Source organism: Oncorhynchus gorbuscha, linkage group LG15 (assembly GCF_021184085.1).
Source record: "Oncorhynchus gorbuscha isolate QuinsamMale2020 ecotype Even-year linkage group LG15, OgorEven_v1.0, whole genome shotgun sequence".
Taxonomy (NCBI): Eukaryota; Metazoa; Chordata; class Actinopteri; order Salmoniformes; family Salmonidae; genus Oncorhynchus; species Oncorhynchus gorbuscha.
Genome location: NC_060187.1, coordinates 78,762,344 through 78,779,734, shown reverse-complemented (window position 1 = coordinate 78,779,734; position 17,391 = coordinate 78,762,344). Strand labels below are relative to the sequence as shown.

General features: G+C 43.7%; 1 protein-coding gene across 2 annotated transcripts; it reads right to left on the bottom strand.

The window, feature by feature from the left end:
- Positions 1-71: 71 nt before the first annotated feature.
- LOC123998136 (C-Jun-amino-terminal kinase-interacting protein 4-like) lies at positions 72-17,226 on the bottom strand. Of its 2 annotated transcripts, none has more exons than XM_046303084.1 (24): positions 16,761-17,226; positions 15,660-16,041; positions 15,308-15,502; positions 15,003-15,123; positions 11,163-11,233; positions 10,926-10,993; positions 10,696-10,765; positions 10,427-10,602; positions 9,921-10,162; positions 9,516-9,573; positions 9,155-9,307; positions 8,999-9,038; positions 8,754-8,881; positions 8,583-8,636; positions 8,169-8,303; positions 7,635-7,770; positions 2,453-2,539; positions 2,300-2,347; positions 1,606-1,747; positions 1,356-1,398; positions 1,169-1,249; positions 964-1,031; positions 307-454; positions 72-215 (listed from the first exon to the last, which is right to left on the bottom strand). In XM_046303084.1, exons 2-24 carry the CDS (start codon positions 15,846-15,848, stop codon positions 206-208), a joined length of 2,463 nt encoding a protein of 820 aa, XP_046159040.1. In that variant the 5' UTR covers positions 15,849-16,041; positions 16,761-17,226; the 3' UTR covers positions 72-205. The 2 variants fall into 2 exon arrangements, with proteins under 2 accessions (XP_046159040.1, XP_046159041.1); XM_046303085.1 differs by having other exon boundaries at positions 17,062-17,226.
- Between the last annotated feature and the right edge of the window lie 165 nt (positions 17,227-17,391).

Here is a 17,391-nt window from a genome sequence, read left to right as displayed (position 1 = left end):
CATTAACAGATTAATGAACTGAGAATCCTGTTCCTGCTCCTACCCAGTGTTTTGGTGACCAGAGGGGTCAGATCCACATCCTGCAGGGGACGGCCAGTGGACCAATCGAAAAGCCTGAGTGTAGGGTCGAGCCGGCAGGACGTCCACACACCACTTCCTGCCGCACACAGGAAACGTACCTGCTGCTCACTGCGCTCCGAGACGGTTAAAGTTTGCTGAAAGAGAGGTGGGAAATAGACAAAATTATACAAAGTACAAACCATTCTGAATTCACACACAATATTTTCAGGTTCGTCAAACTCTTACCTCCACTTTTCTATTCTCGACATTGACCACATGAACCCGATTCCAGTATCCTGCCCATAAGCCCGCCCCTTCGCTAGGCAACAGCGAATGGGCTGCAGTGGAGTTGATCCCAGAGGCAAAACCTCATGTGATTGGAGATTCCACCCACCTGTCAAATATAGTGATGATTAGTCATCATTAGTCTTTTACAATCACAGGTTGTATCTGGTCATGGATAGATGGTATGAAGTTTGTCAAATTGACGTCAAAATATATATATTTTTTTTTGCATTTTAGCTAACCCTAACCCTTTTCTTAAACTTAACCTAATTATCCTAACCGGCTATGCTAATTCTCTTAACCCGTAAGTTCTCCTAACCTGTTACAAAAAGTCCATTCTGACATAAACTGTATCCCTTCTAGCAAGAACCATCGTATCTCAAACATAAATGGTACCACTTCTTCCCTCCTTTCCTTCATACGCACTGATATGATTCTGACAGTGGCCTGACCTGATCCTGACAGTAGCCTGACCTGATCCTGACAGTAGCCTGACCTGATCCTGACAGTAGCCTGACCTGATCCTGACAGTAGCCTGACCGGATCCTGACAGTAGCCTGACCGGATCCTGACAGTAACCTGACCGGATCCTGACAGTAACCTGAGAGGGGGAATTACCTGGGTTGTGCGAGAAGAATGCAAGCGTCCCATTGGCTAATCTAGCAATGACTTGACCATGTGAATACCTGAAAGGTTTAGAGTTGAAAGTAAACATAAATAAAGCAATATTCAAACTGGTACACAATTATCCTTTCAGATCGAGTCATCCAAGTGTCCAACTGTAGGTCTTGGTCTATATCGGACTGGGTACAGGAGTACTCACGTGAGAGAGTGCACACCCTCAGACAGAGAGATAGACTGCAGACAGCGCCTCCTAGCTGTGGACGCGGAGTGGACCAATACACTGGGAATGGAGGAAAAAAGAAAAAGAGAGGAGAGAGGGAGAATGAGCAACTGTCAATTGTTTAACATTATCATGGAACAGCATGGTTCTGATCTCCACACCTCACCTTCCTTCCTGAGTTCCAATCCACACAGTTCCTGAGGTCTCACCTGATGACACAGAAACAGAACAGAGACGGTAAGCTGATAGCATTGCCAGTGTTTAAAGCATTGTTAATGGAAATAATTAGTTGAGTGATGATTTGGAAATGATGGTGGCTATGGTTAACAAGTCTACAGAAATCTAAAATTGGTAAGCTGATCCTAGATCTGTGCCTAAGTGTACCTTTTACCGGGAGAGTAATAGATAGCACTGACCAGTAGGGGGCACAGCACAGATGCATAGGGCGGGCGAAGTGGGCGGGAGGCTGAACTGATCCAGCACTGTATTGGACCGTGCAGGGTTGATCACTGTGACATCACTACTGGAGGCGGGACCAGAGACCACCCACACAGCACACTGACAGAGTGGATGGAAGAGAGAGGAGTGATGCCTAATACTGAAAAATGACAGATCAACCCCTAGCCCAGTGTTTCCCAAACTCGGTCCTGGAGACTCCAAGGGGTGCACGTTTTGGTTTTTGCCCTAGCACTGCACAGCGGATTCATATAATCAAAGCTTAGTGATGAGTTGATCATTTGAATCAGCTATGTGGTGCTAGGGCAAAAACCAAAACCCCTTGGAGTCCCCAGGACCGAGCTGGGGAAACACTGCCCTAACCCCTACCCACTAGGCATATGTGTGGAGTCCTAAAAAGGTGTGGATGGGTGTAAACAGTATGCTAAACAACATGGTTCCATCTAGCCTGTCAATGGACATGGAGCTACTACCATATTGATTCTACCTATCAAACCTCCCAGATCTACAAGAAGTGCCAGTAAGAGCTAGTTGGTCAATTTGACATTGAGGAAACCATTGGCATGACATGGTCTGAAAATGGTGGTTAGATGGTACTGCAAGTGGTAGTTACTGTGACTAGAACTAGTAATTTGACGGTAATGACCACCTTACCGTTGTCTCGCCTGAGATCTCAGGTGTGACAGCAACAGCACAGTTTAGCTACAGAGAGAAAACACAAGTTATGGACCGTCTTCTGGGAAAAGACTGTCTGGGTTAAGAACCATAGTACTGACTGTAAACATGTTTCTGAATAGTATGGCCTACCTTGGCTGTAGAATCTCTCTGGTCCATCAGTCTGAGCTGAACTAGGACAGGCACATCTTTGGGCTCAGGGGTCGGCTCTGAGGAATCCTGCAATAATCCCACACAATCTACTGTATGTACCAGAATAAGGTTTGTGTCCACAGTCTGTGTAAGTATTTTCACCTCTGAAGTAAATATTGTGTTAACCTACTGTGCCTTCAGAAAGTATTCACACCCCTTGACTTTTTCCACATTTTGTTGTGTTACTGCCTGAATTTTAAATGGATTCAATTGAGATTGTGTGTCACTGATCTACACATAATACCCCATGTCACAGTGGAATTATGCAAATAAATAAAAAATGAAAAGCTGAAATGTCTTGAGTTTATACAGTGAGGAGAACAAGTATTTGACACTGCCGATTTTCCAGGTTTTCCTACTTACAAAGCATGTCGAGGTCTGTAATTTTATCATAGGTATACCTCAACTGTGAGAGACGGAATCTAAAGCAAAAATCCAGAAAATCACATTGTATGATTTTTAAGTAATTAATTTGAATTTTATTGCATGATATAAGTATTTGATCACCTACCAACCAATAAGAATTCCGTCTCTCACAGATCTGTTAATGTTTCTTTAAGAAGCCCCCCTGTTCTCCACTCATTACCTGTATTAACTGCACCTGTTTGAACTCGTTAGCTTTATAAAAGACACCTGTCCACACACTCAATCAAACAGACTCCAACCTCGCCACAATGGCCAAGACCAGAGAGCTGTGTAAGGATTTCAGGGATAAAATTGTAGACCTGCACAAGGCTGGGATGGGCTACAGGACAATAGGCAAGCAGCTTGGTGAGAAGGCAACAACTGTTGGCGCAATTATTAGAAAATGGAAGAAGTTCAAGATGACGGTCAATCACCCTCGGTCTGGGGCTCCATGCAAGATCTCACCTCGTGGGGCATCAATGATCATGAGGAAGGTGAGGGATCAGCCCAGAACTACTCGGCAGGACCTGGTCAATGTCCTGAAGAGAGCTGGGACCACAGTCTCAAAGAAAACCATTAGTAACACACTACGCCGTCATGGATTAAAATCCTGCAGCGCACGCAAGGTCCCCCTGCTCAAGCCAGCGCATGTCCAGGCCCGTCTGAATTTTGCCAATGATGATCCAGAGGAGGAATGGGAGAAGGTCATGTGGTCTGATGAGACAAAAATAGAGATTTTTGGTCTAAACTCCACTCGCCGTGTTTTGAGGAAGAAGAAGGATGAGTACAACCCCAAGAACACCATCCAAACCGTGAAGCATGGAGGTGGAAACATCATTCTTTGGGGAAGCTTTTCTGCAGGGGACAGGACGGGGACAGGACGACTGCACCGTATTGACGGGAGGATGGATGGGGCCATGTATAGCGAGATCTTGGCCAACAACCTCCTTCCCTCAGTTAGAGCATTGAAGATGGGTCGTGGCTGGGTCTTCCAGCATGACAACGAGCCGAAACATACAGCCAGGGCAACTAAGGAGTGGCGACAGCCCCGAAACCTGAAGGATCTGGAGAAGGTCTGTATGGAGGACTGGGCCAAAATCTCTGCTGCAGTGTTTGCAAACCTGGTCAAGAACTACAGGAAACTTATGATCTGTAATTGCAAAGGTTTCTGTACCAAATATTAAGGTCTGCTTTTCTGATGTATCATACTTATGTCATGCAATAAAATGCAAATGAATTACTTTAAAAAAATCATACAATGTGATTTTCTGGATTTTGTTGTAGATACCGTCTCACAGTTGTAGTGTGCCTATGATAAAAATTAGACCTCTACATGCTTTGTAACTAGGAAAACCTGCAAAATCGGCAGTGTATCAAATACTTGTTCTCTCCACTGTATGTATTCAACCCCTTTAGTATGACACGCCTAAATAAGTTCAGGAGTAAAAGTGTTACTTAACAAGTCACAACTTGCAATGGATTCATTCTGTGTGAATTCTGTTTTGAATGACCACTCCATCTCTGTACCTCACACATACAGTTATCTGGAAGGTCCCTCAGTAGAGTAGTGAATTTCAAGCACCGATTCAACCACAAAGACCAGGGATTTTTTCCAATGCCTCGCAAAGAAGGGCAAAAAAGCAGACATTGAGCATCTCTCTGAGCATGGAGAAGTTATTAATTACACTTTGGATGGTGTATCAATACACTCAGTCACTACAAAGATACAGGCGTCCTTCCTAACCAGGTTGCAGGAGAAGGAAACTGCTCAAGGATTTCACCACAAGGCCAATGGTGATTTTAAACATTTACTGGCTGTGATAGGAGAAAACTGAAGATGGATTAACAACATTGTAGTTACTCCACAATACTAACCTAAATGACAGAGAGAAATTAGGAAGCCTGTACAGAATAAAAATAGTCCAAAACATGCATCCTGTTTGCTATAAGGCACTAAAGTAATACTGTAAAACATGCATCCTGTTTGCTATAAGGCACTAAAGTAATACTGTAAAACATGCATCCTGTTTGCTATAAGGCACTAAAGTAATACTGGAAAACATGCATCCTGTTTGCTATAAGGCACTAAACTGTAAAACATGCATCCTGTTTGCTATAAGGCACTAAAGTAATACTGGAAAACATGTATCCTGTTTGCTATAAGGAACTAAAGCAATATTGGAAAACATGCATCCTGTTTGCTATAAGGCACTAAAGTAATACTGGAAAACATGCATCCTGTTTGCTATAAGGCACTAAAGTAATACTGGAAAACATGTGGCAAAGAAATTAATATTTTGTTCTGAATACGAAGCGTTATGTTTTGGAGCAAATCCAAAACAACACATAACTGAGTAACACTTCATATTTTCAAGCATGGTGGTGGCTGCATCATGTTATGGGTATGCTTGTCATCTGCAAGGACAACAAGAGTTTTTTTAGGATAAAAATGTTTGTAATGGAGCTAAGCACAGGCAAAATTCTAGAGGAAAACCTGGCTCAGTCTGATTTCCAACAGACACTGGGAGACAAATTCACCTTTCAGCAAGACAATAAACTAAAACACAAGCCCAAATATACACTGGAGTTGCTTACCAAGACGAAATTCTAACTAGGCCACTCAGGAACATTCAGTTTTGACTTAAATAAACTTGAAGATGCCAAAATTTTAAAATGTCTGTCTAGCAATGACCAACAACCAACATGACAGAGCTTGAATCATTTAAAAAATAATAATAAATGGGCAAACAGTTTACAATCCAGGTGTGCAATGCTTCTTAGAGATTTAGCCAAAAATACTATTTATAATCTCGCTATAAATCGCTGCCCAAAGTGATTCTAACATGTATTGACTCAGGGGTTGAATACTTACATAATCATAATCATAATTAATGTTTTATATTCCATAAATGTTTTACAAATATTATAATTTTTCTCCCACTTTGACATTACAGATTATTGTTTGTAGATTGTTGTCAAAAAATGAGTTAAATCTATTTAATCCCACTTTGTAAATCAACAAAACGTGGAAAAGTCAAGGGGTGTGAATACTGTCAATACTTTCTGAAGGCACTGTACAGTTGAAGTCGGAAGTTTACATACACCTTAGACAAATACATTTAAACTCAATTTTTTAAAATTCCTGACATTTAATCCTAGTAAACATTCCCTGTTTTAGGTCAGTTCGGATCACTTTGTTTTAAGAATGTGAAATGTCAGAATAATAGTATAGAGAATTGTTTATTTCAGCTTTTATTTCTTTCATCACATTCCCAGTGGGTCAGAAGTTTACATTCACTCAATTAGTATTTGGAAGCATTGCCTTTCAATTGTTTAACTTGGGTCAAGCATTTTGGGTCGCCTTCCACAAGCTTCCCCAAATAAATTGGGTGGATTTTGGCCCATTACTCCTGACAAAGCTGGTGTAACCGAGTCAGGTTTGTAGGCCTCCTTGCCCGCACACGCTTTTTCAGTTCTGCCCACAAATTTTCCATGGGAGTGAGGTCAGGGCTTTGTCATGGCTACTCCAATACCTTGACTTTTTTGTCCTCCATTTGGCACAACTTTGGAAGTATGCTTGGGGACATTGTCCATTTGGAAGACCCATTTGCGACCAAGCTTGAACTTCCTGACTGATGTCTTGAGAAGTTGCTTCAATATATCCACATAATTTTCCTACCTCATGATGCCATTTATTTTGTGAAGTGCACCATTCCCTCTTTTAGCAAAGCACCCCCACAACATGATGCTGCCACCCCCGTGCTTCACGGTTGGGATGGTATTTTTCGGCTTGCAATCCTCCCCCTTTTTCCTCCAAACATAACGGTGGTCATTATGGCCAAAAAGTTCTATTTTTGTTTCATCAGACCAGAGGAAATTTCTCCAACAAGTACAATCGTTGTCCTCATGTGCAGTTGCAAACCGTAGTCTGGCTTTTTTATGGCGGTTTTGGAGCAGTGGTTTCTTCCTTGCTAAGCAACCTTTCAGGTTATGTCGATATAGGACTAGGTTTTACTGTGGATAGATACTTTTGTACCTGTTTCCTCCAGCATCTTCACACGGTCCTTTGCTGTTGTTCTGGGATTGATTTGTACTTTTCGCACCAAAGTACATTCATCTCTAGGAGACAGAACGCATCTCCTTCCTGATCATGATGACGGCTTCATGGTCCCATGGTGTTTATACTTGCGTACTATTGTTTGTACAGATGAACGTGGTACCTTCAGGCGTTTGGAAATTGCTCCCAAGGATGAACCAGACTTGTGGAGATCTACAATTGTTGGTCTTGGCTGATTTCTTTTGATTTTCCCATGATGTCAAGCAAAGAGGCACTGAGTTTGAAGGTAGTCCTTGAAATACATCCACAGGTACACCTCCATTTGACTCAAATGTTGTCAATTAGCCTATCAGAAGCTTCTAAAGCCATGACATAATTTTCTGGAATTTTACAAGCTGTTTAAAGGCACAGTCAACTTAGTGTATGTAAACTTCTGACCCACTGGAATTGTGATGCAGTGAATTATAAGTGAAATAATCTGTCTGTAAACAATTGTTGGAATAATTACTTGTGTCATGCACAAAGTAGATGTCCTAACCATCTTGCCAAAACTATAGTTTGTTAACAAGAAATGTGTGGAGTGGTTGAGAAACAAGTTTTAATGACTCCAACCTAAGTGTTTGTAAACTTCCGACTTCAACTGTATGTATGCGTGTTTACCTGTGTGTGTGACCGCGGCATGCTCCAGCCATGAATCTGGTGTTTTCCCAGGGTTCCCCAGACATGGGAGCGGATGTCTCTGTACAGCTCCCTCCTCCTGACGCGCGGAGACAGGGCTGCAGCAGGGGAGGCACCACTGGGAGGAAGCGGGAAGAGGAAGAACAGAGGGGAAGAGGGGGCAGTGGGTGAGAGAGTGGTTTAAAAAGATGTACTGCTTTATGATAGTTACTAATGTAACCTATGGTAGTAGAGGTGAGTTCACTTCAAACCTTACAATGTAAAACACTTTGAGCAGTTTGAAAGATTACCATAGACATGTAATCCCATTATCATGGGGCAGCAGGTAGCCTAGTGGTTAGAGCCTAGGGCCAGTAACCGAAAGGTTGGTGGATCAAATCCCCGAGCTGACAAGGTAAGAATCTGTCGTTCTGCCCTTGAACAAGGCAGCTAACCCGTCATTGTAAATACAAATGTGTTCTTAACTGACTTGCCTAGTTAAAGAAAGTAAGGTTAAATAAAATAAAGTCAACGTACTCTGTCTGAGTTGTACTGACAGCCAGTTTCCGTGGAGACCCCATTGGTGAGTGAGTGAGGGACGTCGGCAGGGCCAGCGCTAGAGCAGCGGACGGAACCAAGGGGTTCTTGTTCAGGCCAAACAAACGGTTGAATCTTGAAATGGACAGAGAGACAGTTAATGGTTCATTTGACTGCAATGGACCAGAAACCCTGCCGACCTCACAGGAATACAATAAGTATTACTTTCCCATAGGCACTCTGGTCATGTGCTTGGGCTAGAGACTGTGTAGCCCAAGGTAAATAAATATGTGTTGTTGTGTGCCTGTTAGCAGCTCAAGGTTTAAACAGCATCTGTGGACCTCTGTGGTCAATGATTGCCAAATTAAAAACAGTCGTCTATTCCTTCCTGATTCTTCACTCCCTCGCTCTCACCTTCTCCATACACTAGTCCTCTCTCTCTCTGTGATCCTCTCTTCTTGGGTGACCCTGAAAAGAAGGAATGACTGATGTGAGATGGAGAAAAATGAGTTATTCCCTTCTCCTCAGGACTATGAAACCTTCTGTCAGTCTATTTCTATGGGGGATACAGGCAGGTGTGGTTACCGAATGGTCTGACTGCGTCTCACAGCCTCCTGCAGCTCAAACAAACGCTCCTTATACTGGTTCTTCTCCATGACAACACGGGACATCTCCGAACGAGAGAACCGACGCAGCGATATGGGCAGAGAGGACTATGGGTAACAGATTAACATTCTAGTTAGAGTACAATTCCATTAGAGAAACAGAAAAAGGTTACAACAAATCTATTAGCAGAATATAAAGAGACAACACAAAGAAAGCCCTCTTACATCATCATCTGATTTATTTGCTTCCAGTTCTTTCCGAAGTCTACATAAAAGCAGAAACACACGCAATCAATGAATCACACCACATGAACAAATATTGTTTGTATACCTTTGTCTCATTCTGCCAACCATTAACGACCTGACACTAGAGTTGTGTACCTCTTAGTTTCCTCCTCCATCTCCTTCATTCTTCCCGCCAATCGGGTGACAGTCTCCTGGCAGGAAGTCACCTCCACTTTAAGAGCTGACCTCTCATTGGTCAGCTCCTCCACACGAGAGATCAGTGCTTTCCGGGCCGCATTCACTAACTCACTGGGAGAGGTAGAGGGAGACAATGTAAGAGTGAGAGAAAATACCGTAAACAAAGGACCCGTTGTGCCCAGTTTTACTTCAGGCCCAATGTGCACTCTGTCAACATATCTTAATGAAACAGAGGCATAGTGAATGATAAGCCCCCAACACACAGAGTTAGTCACACAGGACTAGTCATAGTAGGGTAATAATAACGGTGGGGACTTACTGGGTGTGTTTCAGTTCCTCATACTGAGAAAGAATCTCCTCAAACTGGTCGGTGCTGCCTGCACAGACAAGAAAAAACAAACAGTTCTCACCACAAATAGCATTAACCCATAGCGTAAGCCTAAGTCAACCCTTTACAGAACAACTAACTTTTAATTGCCCATGCCAGTTCTCATGACATTGACACTTCAGTTAGTCCAGTCTAACTAATGCCTACTGCCCAGCACTGCCTAAGATACCCCCTCCATCGGCCTCAGCTCTTTCCCCCTAGCCTTCCTCTGGCTGTAAAATAAAGGTTGTGTGTGTTAAGAGAACAAAGGGCATACGTTTCATCTTATGTGAACAACCAGTGCAGTGTTTCACTGCAAACAGGGGGCGTAGGTGTGCCCTTGCCTAATGGCCGTACCTCTGACACTGGCCCCCTGGTCCACACTCTCTACGTATTCCCGACTCAGCTCTGACAGCTCTGAGAACACAGACTCCGTGTTTCTCAGCTCCCATTCCAGACTATCCATATCTTCCTCCACCTCTCCTTCCTTTTCCTGCTTTGCTCCTCCCTCTTTCTCCTCCACCTCCTTCATTTCTTCCTCCATGCTGGTCTTGGTCTCGTCTCTGATTGGCTCTTTAACGTCTGCTCGGACCGGGGTGCTAGGGATCATGGGTAACAGAGAAAAGGTAGGGGGCAGTAGGTGTCAGTTTGTCCAACAGTAAAGTGTGTGTTGGGGAGATGTCCCATCAAGAGTCTTTCTGAACCATGACAGACCTGTGAAGGGAAGTAGTCTGATTTACAGTTAACTAGTTGTGGCTGAGTTGGTTTATTGTTATGAATGTGTAAAAGAAAAGCTTTCATGGTAATGCAATAATGTCAGTCCAGTTCATATTGCACTGTAAGCGCACACATACAGGATATACCTGGTATTCATAAGGCCATGAAACTTCGCCAGCTCAGGGGTGGAGCTTATGATGTCATTGATGAAGGACGCATCTATGTCTGGCTTTACGACAATGTCAATCACCCTATCGTCCTTGGTTACCGGTTCTTCCAACAGGACAGAATCAGGAGGTGTTTCTGGCCTTCGATCAGTTAGCTTGAAAAGGGGAGGAGTCAGTAAGGACAACTTCTGTAGAAAAATACTTCTGCTACAAGACAGTACAGAGGTTATCAAATCTAGAGAACGTACCTCCTGCCCGCTAACACAGGATTCTGACGGGCCCTGGGAAGATTGTGAATTCTTGGAGCGCACATGGTTACTAAAGACAGACAGGGCTCATTGTGACATCATAATGCAGTGAAAATCAGAAACCATCAAATGAATCAACCACAGGGAGAGATTTCTATCTCTTTAGAATGGAAAGACTGAATACCGTTCCATGTAGTTGTAGTCATTAACTGAATTGAGTGGTGGCTAACCTTAGTGGAGATCCCTCTCTCTCTAGATCCATTTTCCTTTCCAGCAGATCCTTATAACTGAGCACCAACTGAGAGACAGCGAGAGAACATGTGAAGATGGAGAGAGAAAAAGAAGGACAACAGGAGGGACAGGGGAATAATAAAATGCATTTCCAATGACGGACAGAAGCTGATGGAAGAGTACACAGAGGTTGAGTCCCAATCAGCCTCATCAGTCTAAACATCCTGCTGTCTGACCTTGTTGTGAGTGTGCTTCAGTGTGTTCAACTCTCTGCCCAGTCCAGCCCTCTGCTCCTCCAAGGCCACCACTGTCACAGAAACAACACACAGTAGCAATTAGCATCACATACAGTACGTCTCAATGACAAAGGGTGCCAGTCAGATTCTGCCGTAGCCTACTTGCCATGGTCTTACCAAACATCCTCAGACAGGAACAAAAAGGATGTGAATGAAGGAAGTGAATCAAATAATATAAAATAATCTACACGGACATGAAGATAGTAAGGTATCAAAATAGAGAGAAATAGAGATTGTTACAACACTGTACAGTCGTGGCCAAAGGTTTTGAGAAAGACAAATATTAATTTCCACAAAGTTTGCTGCTTCAGTGTCTTTAGATATTTTTGTCAGATGTTACTATGGAATATTGAAGTATATTTACAAGCATTTCATAAGTGTCAAAGGCTTTTATTGACAATTACATGAAGTTGATGCAAAGAGTCAATATTTGCAGTGTTGACCCTTCTTTTTCAAGACCTCTGCAATCCGCCCTGACATGTTGTCAATTAACTTCTGGGCCACATCCTGACTGATGGCAGCCCATTCTTGCGTAATCAATGCTTGGATTTTGTCAGAATTTGTGGGTTTTTGTTTGTCCACCCGCCTCTTGAGGATTGACCACAAGTTCTCAATGGGATTAAAGTCTGGGGAGTTTCCTGGCCATGGACCCAAAATATCTATGTTTTGTTCCCCGAGCCACTTAGTTATCACTTTTTCATAATGGCAAGGTGCTCCATCATGCTGGAAAAGGCATTGTTCATCACCAAACTGTTCCTGGATGGTTGGGAGAAGTTGCTCTCTGAGGATGTGTTGGTACCATTCTTTATTCATGGCTGTGTTCTTAAGCAAAATTGTGAGTGAGCCCACTCCCTTGGCTGAGAAGCAACCCCACACATGAATGGTCTCAGGATGCCTTACCGTTGGCATGACACAGGACTGATGGTAGCGCTCACCTTGTCTTCTCCGGACAAGCTTTTTTTCGGATGCCCCAAACAATCAGAAAGGGGATTCATCAGAGAAAATGACTTTACCCCAGTCCTCAACAGTCCAATCCCTGTACCTTTTGCAGAATATCCATCTGTCCCTGATGTTTTACCTGGAGAGAAGTGGCTTCTTTGCTGCCCTTCTTGACACAAGGCCATCCTTCAAAAGTCTTCGCCTCACTGTGCATGCAGATGCACTCACACCTGCCTGCTGCCATTCCTGAGCAAGCTCTGTACTGGTGGTGCCCCGATCCCGCAGCGGAATCAACTTTAGGAGACGGTCCTGGCGCTTGCTGGACTTTCTTGGGCACCCTGAAGCCGTCTGCAGAAATGCAGTGGAAATGTTTTTTTGGGGATTCAATTCATTTGCATGGCAAAGAGGGACTTTGCTATTAATTGCAATTCATCTGATCACTCTTCATAACATTCTGAAGTATATGCAAATTGCTATCATACAAACTGAGGCTGCAGACTTTGTGAAAATGTATATTTGTGTCATTCTCAAAACTTTTGGCCATGACTGTACATCGTCATTACAGAACATTTGAAATATCTTTATTCTTTTGTGAGTGTTGTGTTTACTGTTCATTTCTGATTGTTTACCTCACTTTTTTTAATCCAAGTCAAATTTATGTCACATGCACCAAATACAACAGGCGTAGTAGACCTTACAGTAAAATGCTTACTGACAAGCCCTTACAGAGTCAATGTGCGGGGGCACAGGTTAGTCGAGGTAATTGAGGTAATATGTACATGTTGGTAGAGTTAAAGTGACTATACATAGACAATTAACAGAGAGTAGCAACAGCGTACAGAGGGGAGGGGGCAATGAAAATAGTCTGGGTAACCATTTGATTAGCTGTTCAGAAATCTTATGGCTTAGAGGTAGAAGCTGTTATGAAGACTTTTGGAGCTAGACTTGGCGCTCTGGTACTGCTTGCCGTGCAGTAGCAGAGAGAACAGTTTGACTAGAGTGGTTGGAGTCTTTGACAACTTTTAGGGCCTTCCTTTGACACCGCCTGGTAGAGGTCCTGGATGGCAGGTTCCTTGGCCGCAATGATGTACTGGGCCGTACGCATTACCCTCTGTAGTGCCTTGCTGTCGGAGGCCGAGCAGTTGCCATACCAGGCAGTGATGCAACCAGTCTTGATGCTCTCGATGGTGCAGCTGTAGAACTTTTTGAGGATCCATGTCAAATCTTTTCAGTCTCCCTTGGGGGGAAATAGACTTTGTCGTGCCCTCTTCACATCTGTCTTGGTGTGTTTGGTTACCTTAGTGTTCTTGGGCACAGGGACTATGGTGGTCTGATTGAAACATGTTGGTATTACAGACTCAGACAGGTTGAAAATGTCAGTGAAGACACTTGCCAGTTGGTCAGCGGATGCTCGGAGTACACATCCTGGTAATCCGTCTGAATGTTGACTTGTTTAAAGGTCTCACTCACATCGGCTACGGAGAGCGTGATCACACAGTCGCCTAGAACAGCTGATGCTCTCATGCATGTTTCAGTGTTACTTGCCTCGAAGCAAGCATAGAAGTAATTTAGCTCGTCTGGTAGGCTTGTGTCACTTGGGAAGCTCGCGGCTGTGCTTCCCTTTGTAGTCTGTAATAGTTTGCAAGCCCTGCCACATCCGACGAGCGTCGGAGCCGGTGTAGTACGATTCAATCTTAGTCCTGTATTGACGCTTTACCTGTTTGATGGTTCGTCGGAGAGCATAGCAGGATTTCTTATAAGCTTCCAGGTTAAAGTCCTGCTCCTTGAAAGCGGCAGCTCTACCCATTAGCTCAGTGCGGCTGTTGTCTATAATCCATGGCTTCTGGTTGGGGTATGTACGTACAGTCACTGTGGGGACGATGGCGTCGATGCACTTATTGATGAAGCTAGTGACTGATGTGGTGTACTCAATGCATTCGGAGGAATTCCAGAACATATTCCAGTCTGTGATAGCAAAACAGTCCTGTAGCTTAGCATCTGCTTCATCTGACCATGTTTTTATTGACCGAGTCACGGGTGCTTCCCGCTTTAGTTTTTGCTTGTAAGCAGGAATCAGGATAGAATTATGGTAAGATTTGCCAAATGGAGGGCAAGGGAGAGCCTTGTATGTGGCTCTGTGTGTGGACTTGTTTTTTTCCCTATGGTTGCACATTTAACATGCTGGTAGAAATTAGGTTAAATGGGTTCAATTTTCCCTGCATTAAAGTCCGCGGCCACTAGGAGCGCCACCTCTGGCTAAGCATTTTCCCGTTTGCTTATGGCCGTACACAGCTCATTGAGTGTGGTCCTTGTGCCAGCATCGGTTTGTGGTGGTAAATAGACAGCTATGAAGAATATAGATAAACTATACTCTACCTCAGGTGAGCAAAACCTCAAGACTTCCTTAGATTCATGCACCAGCTGTTGTTTACAAATATACACAGACCATCACCCCTTGTCTTACCAGAGGCAGCTGTTCTATCCTGCCGAAAAAGTGTAAAACCCACCAGCTGTGTGTTAATCATGTCGTTGTGACACGGTGAAACATAAGGTATTACAGTTTTTAATGTCCCGTCAGTAGGATATACATGCCCATAGTTTGTCTATTTTACTATCAAATGATTGTACGTTGGCTAACAGGACCGATGGTAAGGACAGATTACCCACTCGCAGTCGGATCCTTACAAGACACCCAGACCTACGTCCCCGATATCTCCATCTCTTTCTCAAGCGAATGACGGGGAGGAGGGCCTTGTCAGGCGTCTGAAGTAAATCCTTTGTGTCCAACTAGTTAAAGGAAAAGTATTCTTCCAGTAAGAGGTGACCCAGTCAGACACTCACATTGGTCAGCCTGCTCTCTGGCCTTTTTCTCCAGTTCTTTTTCCCGCCTCTCTTTCTCCTTCTCTCTTCCCCTCATCGTCCTCCGCTCCTGCTCAATCTGGTCATCCAACTCCAGATACCGCTAAAGGCAAAAAACAAACGTATCAAAATGAATGAAACTATATGAAACATTTTATTTATGCATTTTAATCAACATCCTGAAATTACTGAGTTGAAAAGGAATTGAATCAAAACCCTGACTCCATATAACATTAGCATTTTTTTTAATAAAAAAAATATTTAAAAACACTTCCATTCCCTCTCACCTCCTGGCTCTCTCTCCTCAGTAGTTTCTCACTCTGGTATCTCTCCAACAGCTCATCTCTCGCTCCTTTCTCTCTCTCGGCCTCCTCCTCCCTCTCTCTGAGCTGGGCTCTGCAGCTGGCCAGACCCTCCAGGACCCATACTAGGATGGGCACCAGGGACTCCACAACCCCTACGCCATGGGTCTCTATCACTGTCTGTAGCAGGGAATGAGGGATGGGGGGGTAGCATCAGATGAGTGTGGGTGGTGATGGAAAAGAGACAGAGGAATGAAAAGCCAGCTAGGAGAAAGAGAAGCAGGAAAGGGGCGATAGGACAGAAAGCAGTTGAGTGGTGGATGTGATGTGTGTTTACCTGTAGTTCTGAGTACAGTTTCCCGGCCTCTTCACTCACAATGTCAGGGTCCAGATCCAGCTCCCCAGACCCACACACGATACTCTCTCCACACTCCATCCTGCTCTGTCTCTCTCTGTCTATAAGTGAATGGGTCTCAGCTGATATGAGTATATGAACTGTGTGTCTGTCAATACACTTCTTCCTCATATATAAATACCTACCCAACTAGTTTATCTAGACCTCTCACACTCATGTCTACTCTCATTTCATCCATCTCTCTACTGTACACGGCCCTTCCTCCATTTCCACAGTAAATGACCCCCCTATTCTTCTTAATGCCTCTGCCTCTGCTCTAGTTGAAGCTGATGTCTGGGGGGGGGGGGGGGGGTTGGTGCCCATTCTGAAAGAGAGAGAAAAAGTACATAATCATTTATACAATGTCAGTGGAAATATAGGCTTGTAGGTACATACTACATGAATATTTGTCAAAGTAAAAACCCCTTTACAACAATCAAACCACCATCATCTGTTCCCTTTCTCTTAGTTTCCTGTGTCTCACTGTGAGGGACAGAATGTGAACTGTAGACATAGAAGTGATACAGTGTGTATCGAGTTAGTTACTTTATTCACACTATGAGTCTTGTCCACTTCTACATGTCTGTTGCTCTCGCCAATAACAGGTTTGTGCCGTTATACAAGTGACTTGGCAGTATGCAGAATCTGAATGACTTAACATTAGTATTACTAAGCAAAATGACCCCATGCACGGTTAGTAAGCATACTCCTTTTAATTCACACACAGCGACTTAGGGTGTTTCCCACCCTGACTTGCCCTAGCAGGCACACCTGTCCTCCTCACAGATCCCTCCTCCTGCCACCACCAGGCTCCTAACTGGGGATGAAAACACATGACAGTACCCACTACCCTGGTCTAGGCCTCACACCTACAGGCAGTGGATCCCAAGTAACCTAGACCAATGTCTGGCAAGCCTTGTCTCTGGATATGTAGATCATTGATGGGGTTTCTTTCTTGTTATTGTTGTGTTGTTATTCTAAAGTAACTGTCAGATTATTATGCAATCTGTCCTCCAAAACGATTCAGACTGTACAAACACTTACCACCTGTTGCTGAATTGGTCGTTTTTGTTGCTGGGTACGGTATGTACTACAAAAGTACACACACACACACACAGGAGATATTGAATGACAGCAACACACGGACGTCCAAAGAATAATCGACGATGCAGCCTAAGCAATTAAACACCAACTCGATCTCGCCGGTCTGAAGTACAATAATATGATGACTTATAGATCTTACGAGATCACTTTCATTTCATTTGGCCAACTAACTGTTCAGTCTACTGTAGTTCGGGGGAACTGCACCAAAACGTTCACTCTGTCTTTGTATATGTTAACTCACCTTTGAGTCTCTTTAGTTCCCAAAACGTGTATATCATTTGTTGAAACAGGTCATATTCGAGTAGTTCACGTTGGAGAATATATTAATTACTCCTAAAAACGAGTTTAAAGAAAGGGGTGTAGTTTAATTGCGACTCATTTGATCGAATACCTGTTCTGGCCTATCAGAGTGATAAGACTGTCTGCAGTGTTCAACAGTCGTGTACAAGAGGCGGGACATGGGCTGGTCTTGTTCTCAAGAGAGGGAAAAAAAGTTTATAATTTGAACAATGACACGTGACGAGGAGAACGTTGAAGGATTGTCAGGTGACCTTCTCTAATACATGTCTGA